This window comes from Asterias rubens, chromosome 16, assembly GCF_902459465.1.
Source record: "Asterias rubens chromosome 16, eAstRub1.3, whole genome shotgun sequence".
Classification (NCBI taxonomy): Eukaryota; Metazoa; Echinodermata; class Asteroidea; order Forcipulatida; family Asteriidae; genus Asterias; species Asterias rubens.
This window is the reverse complement of record NC_047077.1, coordinates 1,168,247-1,180,375: the sequence shown is the minus strand read 5'-3', so window position 1 is coordinate 1,180,375 and position 12,129 is coordinate 1,168,247. Positions and strand designations below refer to the sequence as shown.

The window sequence follows — 12,129 nt, the reverse complement described above, 5'->3', positions numbered from 1 at the left end:
TAAACCACACGTGGATGTTGTACTTTCAAAGATCAGACTGTAGATTATAAAGGCACTGGACACCTTTGGTAATGTTAAAAAAAAAACCAGTATTCTCACTTGGTGTACCCCAACATTATGCATTTAATAACAAGTCTGTGAAATTTTTGGCTCAATTCGTCATCGAATTTGCAAGAGAACAGTGCAAGAAAAACACCCTTGTTGCATTACTTTGTGTTCTTCATTCAGATACATAGTGAAGGGCTTCTCCCAGCTGAAATCTGTTGTTTTTATTAATTTTTGAGTGAGGAACCACTTCTTTCTTCAAAGGGAGCCGTTCTCAAAATGTTTTATCAACAGCTCCCCGTTGATCGTTACCAATAAAAGTGTCCAAGCGGTGCCTTTAATCATCCGATTGGAATTAATTTTCACCAAGCGAAGCTTGTGCAGTTCAATTTGATTCAATGTCAATTATATTTCACCCCAAATAATTCAAGTAGCTGGAAGACGACATCTGAGGGTTTCTTCATCCAGAAACAAAATCATCTCAGGATGTGATCATCTTACATCATGATGTAATCATTATGCAGTAACCTCGGCAACTTTTCCAGGAAGTTTGAAGGCAACCAACTGCAGTGCATACCACGAGACCATTCTTTTTGGTAGCGCATGAGTAATTTTCCAAACAATGTATTGCGAGCCCGAAGAAAAGTATTGTGAACATTCAAATGTGAGCACCCTTTCTTCTTTGAGATTACCTGGAATTGGTTGCCTGTAAATTGCTCCGTGTGGCATGGCCCTAACTCAGGATCTCAACATATCGGATGGCACTTCGAGAGTTCCGTATGTGGAGATTTTCATCTGGTGATCCTAGTCAACCTCGCGCTCATGAGATCATCGTCTTCCAGGAAAAATTGATACTAATAGTAATAATAATGTGTGGGCAGCGGACTCAAAGCGCGCAGCAATGACCTTGCTCCGGGGATGAGGATCGAAGGAGAAAATGACACACTCTGAGCTGAATCTTGGAGTATAACGATATAGGAGGTGAATAATTTTCCCTGAAAGTGTGAAATCGACCATCTAAAAGTGTAGACCTGTAATAACACTGCTAAAAGGTTGATTTTTTTGTAATAATAACGAATTGATCAAATTAAACATTTCCTAAGTTAACATTTGAACCTCCGAAGATGGTCACACTTAAATGTGGTTTGATTAAAATCGAAAGTTGTGTTGTGCTATCTTATTTTTCGTCCATGATCTCGGTTAAGATAATATTAATGTTGTTTGTTTTTTGTTGGTTGTTGTTGCTGAAGGTGCTGCCTGTTGCGAGTGCACTTTGGTGCTTTCGTAATGTAAATTTATACTAGAAAGAGGTAATTTCTCACTCAAATAATGAAAGACTTCGGGCCTAAAGCCTTTTGATGCATGAAAGCATGCACACAATGTGTGCAACAAGGTTTGTTTATTTTATTGTTCTGTTGAACCTTCGATGACAAATTGAGTCCACATTCTCACAGATGAGTTATTTTATGTTGGTATACACCAAAATGAGGATACTGGTCTTTGACAATAATTACCGAAGGTGTCCATGCCTTCAATCAAGCAAAACCTACGAAAAATACGAGGTTTTTGAAGCGTTTAACAAAACACACAGAAGTGTGTTTGCTACAGTTAACTTCTGTGTATTTTGTTAAACGCTTATACAAAAAAACTTCTGTGTATTTTGTTAATCGCTTCAAAAACATCGTATTGTTTAAAAACAATACTGTTCATGACAGTGTTTCAAATGGATTAAGATTGATACAAAACACCACGTGCGATTATTAGTATACAAATCTGTACCATTCTTCGAAGGACGTCAACAATGATAAATGTTTACACAAACAAATTGATTTGCGGAGAAATTGAATTGAATACCAGATATACCGGAATAGCTTTCCACATCTTACGGAAACATTTTTTTCCCTTGACCGGAAAAAGCCCGTCACTGGCCGCGGGTCGAAAGTGCATTCTCGGTAGTCGTGGTACACTCATCGGCTAAGCATGCAGAGCACTGGCGCGTCTTTTATTTATACATCGTGATTATGGAGTCATATAGGCTGGATGACAGCGTTGGAAATAAAATGAAAAAGGAGAAGGAGAGCTGTTCACGGGAAAGATAATATACTGACTGACAGTGCGGTTGTCTTGGAGAGTGCAACTGGCTTACATTAGGATATCTGAACATCTGACGTCACACTTCGAGGCTCGTGAATTACTCCAGAAGAGATCAGGGCCCAATTTCACAGAGCTGCTTAGGCATAACAAGTAACTAAGCACAATGAAATTACAATAAAATTGTGCTTACAAGAATAAAGTTACCAGCCAAACTACACCATCTCACACGTACCATTTGTGAGTGACATCCTGTCTGCTTAACACACAAAATGTTAAGCCTCATACTTTCTGCTTAATCTCAGCGCTTTGAAAATGGGCTCTGATGATGGGCCCAGTTTTTAGAGATCTGCTTGAGCAGATATTGCTCAACAGTTTTCTGCTAAGCAGAAATGAGCAGGATACCAGTCACACTAAATTGTGAAATGTTAGTTTAGCTGGTAACCTTATTCTAGTAAGCGTTATTTCGTTATGCTTAGCTAATTTTCTGCCCAAAATGAGTAGTCCTACGAAATTTGGGCCCTGTCGTGGAGTCCACGTTCAATCTTTGGCCTCGCATCTTTCCACATGGCCTTCATGGTTCTAGAGATTCGCAGTTGAATCCGACGTACCAATGATATTTTTTGTCCTTGGAAATAAAGTATGACAAAAACTCTTGAGTACAAGGCCTGACCAACTTGTTCATTACGATAATTATATATATTTTTAAGGTCATTTAATCACCCATGTTCCTGATTTTTCAAAAGGCAAAAACAATCAGAAATCAAACTAAAGTATCATGCCTGCAGAAATTAATATACTGCAATGTTTTCGACGGCTTGTATAGAGTTGCAAATTTGAAGTTCGCCAAGGTGGAAACAGTGCAAGATCGGTGTCAACTACTGTTCAAATACCCAATGGTGCAATACAATAAACCTCGCCAGGTTGCATTTCCACCCCGCCGCGAAGAGTTGACGATTCTGTCAATCCAATAAATGTTGAAGTTCAATGTTCACTGGCATATTACAAGCAGTACTTTCAGACGGCTTCAAAATGTATAACACTTTAAAGTCACCTGGAAATAGAATTTTTTTTTGAGTACATGCTTACGAACAATAAATTTGTTTGTTAGTAATTGTTTGTCACGATTTATATGTTTAAAAAATATATAAAGTTGTTTGGGGGACTGATTCCGCCTACCCCTTTTGTGACGTCAATCGAGGCAGACTTTGCCTGCAATGCGTAGAGTAAACACACGTGCAAAGTACATGTACGACCAAGTCGTGAGTGGGTACATTTCAAAAAGTGTTTTTCTGCATTCAGCAGCAATACACCTGGTCGGCATTGCCGGAAAAAAACAAAAAGAAAATTTTCCATGAATTTGATTTCGAGACCTCAGATTTAGAACTTGAGGTCTCGAAATCAACCGTCTAAACGCACACAACTTCGTGTGACAAGGGTGTTTTTTCTTTCATTACTATCTCGCAACTCCAACGACCAATTGAGCTCAATTTTCACAGGTTTGTTATTTTATGCATAATGTTGAGATACACCAAGTGAGAAGACTAGTCTTTGACAATTACCAATAGTGTCCAGTGCCTTTTACTATTTTGTTTTTGTTTAATAGGATTTGAGGCATTGCATGGTGAGGTATCAATATACATGCATTTGGTTTGCGGTAACACCATGTGTGTATCTACTTGCCAGGTAGAGTTTGTTCAACTGTCTTGGTATACATTCTGCTATACCGGAAGAACAAACCGGAACATCACTGTGTCATTCAGGTGTTAACATTACTATGATATTCAGCGCAGCAATTTTATGTCAACTCGCCGCCTCAATATTATATTTTTCAACATAAACACCACATTGTGAGTTAACTGTGCGTTTTGAAATCTACAGAGCGGTGGTTTACGATTCTAAATCTACAGAGCGGTGTAGTTATGGAACAGACAAGACACACTGGAGAGAAATATAATGCACTCGCGGTCAGTATACAACATGATATGCATTTCCTATCTCATATCTATACTGAGTTAAGCACCGTGAAAACAGACGCTACACGAAGAGGAATTCCATCTTCATAGATTAAATCATGACGTCACCAGTGACCCCCATCCCCCATGTTCCCCGTTTCCATGGCGATTAAGACAGCCCAGGAAAAACAAGCCAGCTTGTGTTTTATACCCCGACGACGCATGCCTGAGTCTAGGCAAAGGCAAACCACCGGTGTTTTCGACGCGCTGCCACCGGGCCCCCTGGGCACAATCATACTCTCAATGATGACTGGGCGAGCAGTTTTTAATAATCTTTTTTTTTCCCGCTTCTTCTTGCAAAGCAATCGCTATGGGTAGTCAAGTGTTACAATTTCAGCAAAGTGTGGCAGGTAACGCCTCGCATTAAAACCCGTCACTGCGTATTAGTAATAGGCTTTTGGGCGAGTTGCTGATACTAATGAGTTTCGCGCCCGACGACTGTTGCATGTACTCTTTATTTTCTTCATATCAGTACAACTGCTATACGGTGCCTCGACGACAGACTTTGAAGTGTTGAATTGGTAAATCACGTGGTATGTACAAGTGTACGGCCAAGGACACACAACTCTTAGATCACCACTCCTTGATTGATGGCGTTGACATTAAAAGCCGTCTGAGTGCGCCCTCTAGCTGTTCTGTATTTGATACTAATGATACGGATTAAACCTGTTTGACAACTTGAACTCTACATGTGGCCGCCTATAGCTGAGCATGGCTAATGATTCAGTGCGTACACCAATAAACAGTCTTAGATTAAGTGACCTCATGCTGGCGACCCACATTAGCTAAATCCCTGCGATGACGTCAAACGGACAGCTACCATACTCGGTTGGCATGGTCGGCCGACTGTTAGTAAAACACTGAGTCGTAACAGATGTTTTAACAAAAATCAACATTTTCTGAAAATTTTCAATCAAATACATCACCTGTCATGATAAGTTGTTTTGTTTTTAACAAAATCAACAAATTTTGTTACATTGTTATCAAAAATAGCGATCTTTTCTTGACTTGCACTTATGACTTTCCATAGTTTTCCAATCTGGGTTGGCAAAAACTCGGGCTGTGACGTTGCAAAAGAAAGGTCTATAATGGCCAGCACGCCTTAGAGACTGGTCCCCGCAAGGATAAAGACACGCACTGGTTTTACAGACCCAATGGTCATAATTTCATAAAATGATTTCATTGGGTTAACGTGTAGTGACGTTAGTTGTCCATGTGTTTTGATTGGTCTGAGGTGATGATGTGTGTCAGTTGCACTTTCGGTCGTCTGCATGCAGAGTGCATAATGTTTGTACATGCTCATGTATGACATTCATGTTTCATGTGTGTACATGTGTGTACATGTCAGAGGATTTGACTGCGAATCTCAATGTGAAATGGATGCAAGGTCAAAGGTGCATTTAGAAGGACCATGACGCAGGCTTGAGGCATGTTTCTGGCGTAGATCACAAGCCTCGAAGTGTGACGTCAGCATTCAAGCTACGCGCTCTATCGTTTACCTCTCATCGCAAACAACGTTTGCAAGAAAAACAACAAAATTAATGGCGAGGCGAGTTCGATCTCCCCTGGAACGAGGTTGCATGTAAAGTTATGGCGCCACCTTGCCACGGACGCGGCGGCTAAATTGGGTACCGTCAGTAACACAGGAGAAACCGGACTTTCAAAATGGCGCACAAGGGTTAGGTGGGTGATGACGTCACGGGACTTGTGTCATTGGGGAGTCACAAGTTAGTGTCGAGTATGAACTTCGACTACAGGTTATTTTTCAGTTAATCGAGTATAATGGACTTCGACCTTGAGGTCCTACGATTATACACTGCAACGCATAGGTACCGAGAAGAGAATCAAAGTTATGAATACACCGATGTAGTCGCCTTGGCCGGCAGAAAACAGTTTTATTTTCACTTGGTATAAATCTTAACTCTTGTGGTATATATTTGTTCATTGCAGTACTCCAGTTTTTGCAGTGTGGGTACCATTAACATGGTACTCGAGTAGTTCTTGAGTAGTATGAGTTCCAGGTACAACTATCAACATCGGAAAAAAAAGTCAGCGACAAGAGGTACTATTGTAGTGTTATGTTCAATTAATGACCAACGCAGGATGAGCATCTTGTAGTGCGAGTACCATCTCGAGTAGCACTTGAGTAATACGAGTTCCAAGCACTACACACCGAGAAAGAGAAAGTGTGACAAGAGGTATAAGTTAGTATTTTGTTCAACAACCAATTCACGCAGTATGAGCATCTCCTACTCATCTTCAAAGAACTGTTTGCAGTGTGAGTACCATCAACATGGTACTTAATAGCACTTGAGTAATATGAGTTCCAAGGACTACAGCACCGACAAAGAGAAAGTGTGATAAGAGGTACTAGTTAGTCTTTTGTTCAATTAATGACCAACCAATTCACGCAGTTTGGGTATCTTCAATGAGCTGTTTGCAGTGTGAGTACCATCAACTTGGTACTCAAAAGGTAGCACTTAAGTTATACGAGATCCAAGTACTACAACACTAGAGAAAGTGTGGCAAGAGGTATTGGTTAATCGTCTTCTGTTCAATTAATGACCAATCAATTCACGCAGTTTCGTCACCTTCAATGAGCTGTTTGCAGTGTTTGAGTACCATCAACTTGGTACACAAAAAGTAGCACTTGAGTAATACGAGTTCCAAGTACTACAACACCGACAAATGGCAAGAGTACATTTAATAGTATTCTGTTCAATTAATGACCAACCAATTAAACGCAGTATGAGCTGTTTGTAGTGTGAGTACCATCATGGTACATGGTACTCCAGTAGTAGCACTTGAGTAGTAAGAGTTCCAAGTACTACAACACCGAAAAAGAGAAAGTGTGACAAGAGGTATCAGTTAGTCGATCTTCTGTTCAATTAATGACTAACCAATTCACGCAGTATGAGTTTATTCAATGAGCTGTACTATTGTCAGTTAATTCAAAGGGCGTACCTTTCAAGGCCCAATGCTTTCCCGTATTATTTGATCTCGCCCATTATTTCCCCATCACTTATCGCAATCATAAATTCACACTTCGGCGCCTGCTCTAATTTACGTTTCAGATCCGACTACCAAGGGCATCAATGATATGGTTTCGCACATAATAGCTCTTGACAACGGCACACTGTCGGTGACGGTCACAAACCAAGAAAATAAAATCATCCACAGAACAGCCGTCGAGAACCTGCCCGACGGCTATACCATTAATGAACGATTTTGTATATTGCCTCGCTGATGAATATGTGCGTTTTTGAAAGAGTTTTTATATTAAAATTCCCTCCCCTCAATTTATACAATAATAATCGATGTAATAAAAATACTACAATCAGACATGCAAGCTGACGCCTAAAGATAAAGTCACAGATTGTTTTTTGTTGTCAACTTATTGCTGATAATGGGCAACAGTATAAAGACCTAAATAATAAAAGTCACCTGTGAAACTTTCAACTGAATTCAGTGTCTACTTACCAGTAGTATGTTTTGTTGTTATGGTCAGTGCATTTTTGGAGTACCAGTCTATGACATTACTTTTAAAGGCACTGGATAATTAAGTATAATAGCGTACAACCTTACTTGGTAACGAGTAATGGAGAGCTGTTGAAAACAGTGTGAGAAACAGCTCCCTCTGAAGTGGCGCTGTATTTTTCGAGAAAGAAGTAATTTTCCACGAATTTGATTTCGAGACCTCAGAACTAGATTTTGAGGTCTTGAAATCAAGCATCTGATAGCACACAACTTTGTGTGACAAGGGTGTATTTTCTTTCATTATTATCTCGCAACTTCGACGACCAATTGAGCTAAAATTTGCACAGGTTTGTTATTTTATGCATGTTGAGATACGCCAAGTGAGAATACTGGTCTTTGACAATTACTTATAATGTCCAGTGTCTTTAAAGACACGTTTGGTACTTTTCAAAGACCCGAATTCAAACCTGTAAACAAATTGGTCAATGTTGGTCATCGCAGTTGCAAGAGAATGAGAGAAAAATCAACTTTGTGTGCTTTCATCAGATGCGTAATAAAAGGCTTCGTATTTTATTATTTAAGTGAGAAATTACTTTAGTTTTTATGCGAAGAATTATGTTGAGTTATTACCAATAGTGTCCAGTGCCTTTAATATGCAATGTGCATTTCAGGAAATGCGCGCGCGATTCGACATCACAAAACTTTACAGGCAAGTTTGACTGCCAAAAATATGACAGACCAATCCATCATGCGCAGATTGGCGCGTGTGACGTCAGAGAAGGGAGTCTGTATAATAGCCCTTTGTTAAACTACGGCTACGGCCAATAAGCACCGGCTTTTAGGCACCGGTGGTTGTTTCGAAAGCCCGCGCTTTCGGCAGAGCTTTAGATGGAGCCTAGGCCGAAGCACAAGCCTAAGTCGTGGTTCATGACACTGCTTGTATCGGTTTTGTGTTTGAGTCGAAGTAGGTTTGTTGCACAACTGCTGATAAGCTAAAGGGCCAACAAAGTGGCCCAAATCATAGTTTGTCCTTAACTTGTTTGGTGACTGTCAAACAGGACCTGTTAACATGTCATTTCATTCGTCTCCAAGCTTTCTCACGTCACTATTTTTTTCACAACAGGGATGGTTTTTTTTTTAACACTGAACTACCCAGCATAGATACCACATGATCTTACTGTCACATCGGCTGGTTACTCTACGTTTCGACTACGTTGCTCCAGTAGTCATCAGTTCGATCATAGGTTGACCATTTATAGCGAGCTTAAAGGGTAAGGTCATGGTTTTTTGTTCATGGAAATCACATATAATGGGAGACTTTGGAGCGCTAGGTGGCATCAGACTTACCAGGTAAATGTTCATTGTTTTAGTAGTTCTGAGCCTGCGCACATTACCGAGAACAATGGATTTTACATGGTAAGTCTGTGCCACCAAGCGTCCTAAAAGTCGTCTATTGTAACGATCTTTATTTGTCAGTTATTTAAACAAGGGAAACTGACTAGAAAAGGGCACCGGATTCAAGCTCTGGTGTTTGATCAGCTGAGTGTGGGTTCGAATCCCCAGTCGTGACACTTGCGTCCTTGAGCAAGACACTTAAACATGATTGCTTCGTTAAGTTGGGGAGGTAGTGCTTTCTGCTCTGCCAGCCAGGCTTCTGATGGATGATACCCAAGCCTACATTCATATTGACCGTGAAGGGGGTAAACCTGTTTCAGCCCTAGGAGTAGGTGGCAACGGCCCCTGGAAAAAAAATTGTAACCCACACCTTGAAGTGGCCTTCAGGCCTTGTGTGTCTGGCGACTTGCATAAATCAACCTAAACAAAACAAGACCCATTTCTAGAGTGGGAATTAAACCAACGACCTCCGTATAACCAGATGAGCTATGTATAATGGCCGTCTCCCAGTTTTGTCTATCTGTGTTCAGGGGTGCAAGTCAGACGAAGCCATTCGACCTGCAATTACACCCAAGTTTGCGGTACAGCCTGGGAAGTGTCAGCAGAGGGATCACCTTAAAGCGGATGAAACTTATTAATTCAATGTCACTTTCACTGCAAAGATGTGCATCTTCTGTTTAAAATTAAAAGCAGAAAACAATACTTGCTTTGTGGGGGTGTTAGGCCTTTCGAAGTAGCGATGTGGAACAGTGTCTTCAGTTGTGTGCTTTGGTAGATCTTTAGTTCTCATGAAACAGAAGTCTTAACAATTTTCGAGCCATCAATGTTGCAAATCCAGAATATTGTGCTGGTAGGGTAAACTGAAACAAACAATAAATACATCCGGAACATTAATAATTATACCAGCAACAAGTTATTAAATAGCGCTTTTCTCACCCGTAGGGCGTCCCAAAGCGTTTCGCATTATTACCCTAACCCTGATCACTGTGCCTTAATTCACTCCTTAAACCATCTCAGCTCCCTGGTTGGGAGTATGCAGCCTGTGCAACATTAATATGCGCTACTATAAAGCTAAATCATTAATGTAATAAGTTTGTAGGATCTCTCCTTTTGTTAGATTAATTAATTAATTTGTATTGTGGTAAAACAAATTTGTTGCCATAGTTGTGACGAGAATCTATTTTTGTTTATGGACAAATTCAGCATAAACGCAACAGCCGTCGTGTATACCCAGTGCCCGTGCAGCCGGGGTGAATCTCAATGCGTTTGCGCCACATCTGACATACACGGCGCTGGGCTGAGCTCAACCCGCATCCTTCCCTAAACTGGCATTAGGCGCCACATTTCCACACATAGCCATGCCTGTGTAACTAGTAGACCTGTCTCTTTGTGTGTGTGTTGTATACGTGGGGGCTCCATCTGCGAGAGCGAGAGAGAGCCCGTATGGCCGATCACACAACTACAGGGCCAGCCTCATTGCCGTTGGCATCATCAGTTGCATCAGCGTCATCCGTCCAGCATATCGTCTACTATAGATATAAGCAGCGCTAGAGCATTCCAGTGCGACGCAGTGAGAATTATGGTTTGGACACAGCACCCATGTTTGGATATATCCTGATGATGAACGTTTGGGCGGTGGAAAAGAATGAAGCGACAAAACGTTCGCACCTTGGTTCTTCTGGTGTCGACATTTTTATATCTCCTCGCCGGTGCGGCCGTTTTCGACGTTCTCGAGTCGGAACATGAAGCGAAGGACAAGATATCTTTGAGCGGTGTGATCGACGACATACAGAAACGCTACAACATCAGCTCGGATGAAATGGCCGCGTTGCAGGAGACTATCATCAAATATGTGCCGCACAAAGCGGGTGTACAATGGAAATTTACAGGTTCTTTCTTTTTTTGCATGACGGTGATAACGACAATAGGTGAGTTTGTTTGTTGTTTATTTAGATGATCTTCCCATCAAGGGAACTCAGCAAACTCCCACAGCCAATCTCTTTCACACAAACATTGGTTTAACGCCATGATTATGAATTGCACAAATCAAGAAATATTGTGATTCAGTAAAATAGACGACAATATTTATTCTAGTCATTGTGAAATCAGCGGTTCGCACAACACCCTGAAAATATGGAGTGTGTTCTGAACAGCCGTTTGTTTTTTCTTTCTTTGCAATGATAGCGTCAATTATTAACCCATGGACAAATGGCTTGACAATATCGCCGCACCTCCTTAGCGAGCCCTTAGCGAGTGTCTAACAACAGGAATCCATGCAACGGTCGAAATATGATATCAGAATGGAATTGGTGTCCAATGCATCACGCAGGTTCACACACGCTGTTGCACAGTCGTACCGTGTTAGTGAGTTTGCATTCACCAAACAAATGACATATCTATAAGCAAAATATGGCAACTAAATCAATTGCCTATCATAATAATGACGAACTGTAGGTGATACTTTCAACCCATTGCCATTGTGTATAGGCGCTACCCACATACACAACACAACACAAGGAGTTATTGCCATTGATCGTAGAAATCGGATGGCTCATTTTTTTGTGGGCAAAAAAATAGAATGACATAAGTATTTGAACATGGTTCACAATGGCTTACTTTTAATATGTCGTAGTAAATGCATATCACGGGGACCCTCTGCCGTTTTAAAAATAATCGTAAAATTTAAGGATTACAAGATTGATAAAACTGACAAAAAAATAGTCACAGGCAGTGTTGTGTTCTTTTTTTGTGATCAACCATGATACAGGAAAATATGCGCTTACAGGCAGTGGACACTATTGGTACATACTCAAACAAATTATTAGCATAAAACCTTACTTGGTAATGAGTAATGGGGAGAGGTTGATAGTATAAAACATTGTGAGAAACGGCTCCCTCTGAAGTGACGTAGTTTTCGAGTAAGAAGTAATTTTTTCACGAATTTGATTTCGAGACCTCAAGTTTAGAATTTGAGGACTCGAAATCAAGCATCTGAAAGCACACAACTTCGTTTGACAAGGGTGTTTTTTTCTTTCATAGTTATCTCGCAACTCCGACGACCAATCAAGCTCAACAGGTTTGTTATTTTATGCATATGTAATTGAGA

At 40.6% G+C, this 12,129-nt stretch overlaps 1 protein-coding gene across 1 annotated transcript in view; it reads left to right on the top strand.

The window, feature by feature from the left end:
* Positions 1-10,391: 10,391 nt before the first annotated feature.
* The window catches only part of LOC117300649 (two pore potassium channel protein sup-9-like), a 29,066-nt gene continuing 27,328 nt past the window's right edge, over positions 10,392-12,129 (top strand). Inside the window, exon 1 of the mRNA XM_033784341.1 lies at positions 10,392-10,951. Within this exon, the coding sequence (XP_033640232.1) occupies positions 10,669-10,951 (283 nt within the window). The 5' untranslated portion in view covers positions 10,392-10,668. The remainder of the gene's footprint in view (positions 10,952-12,129) is intronic.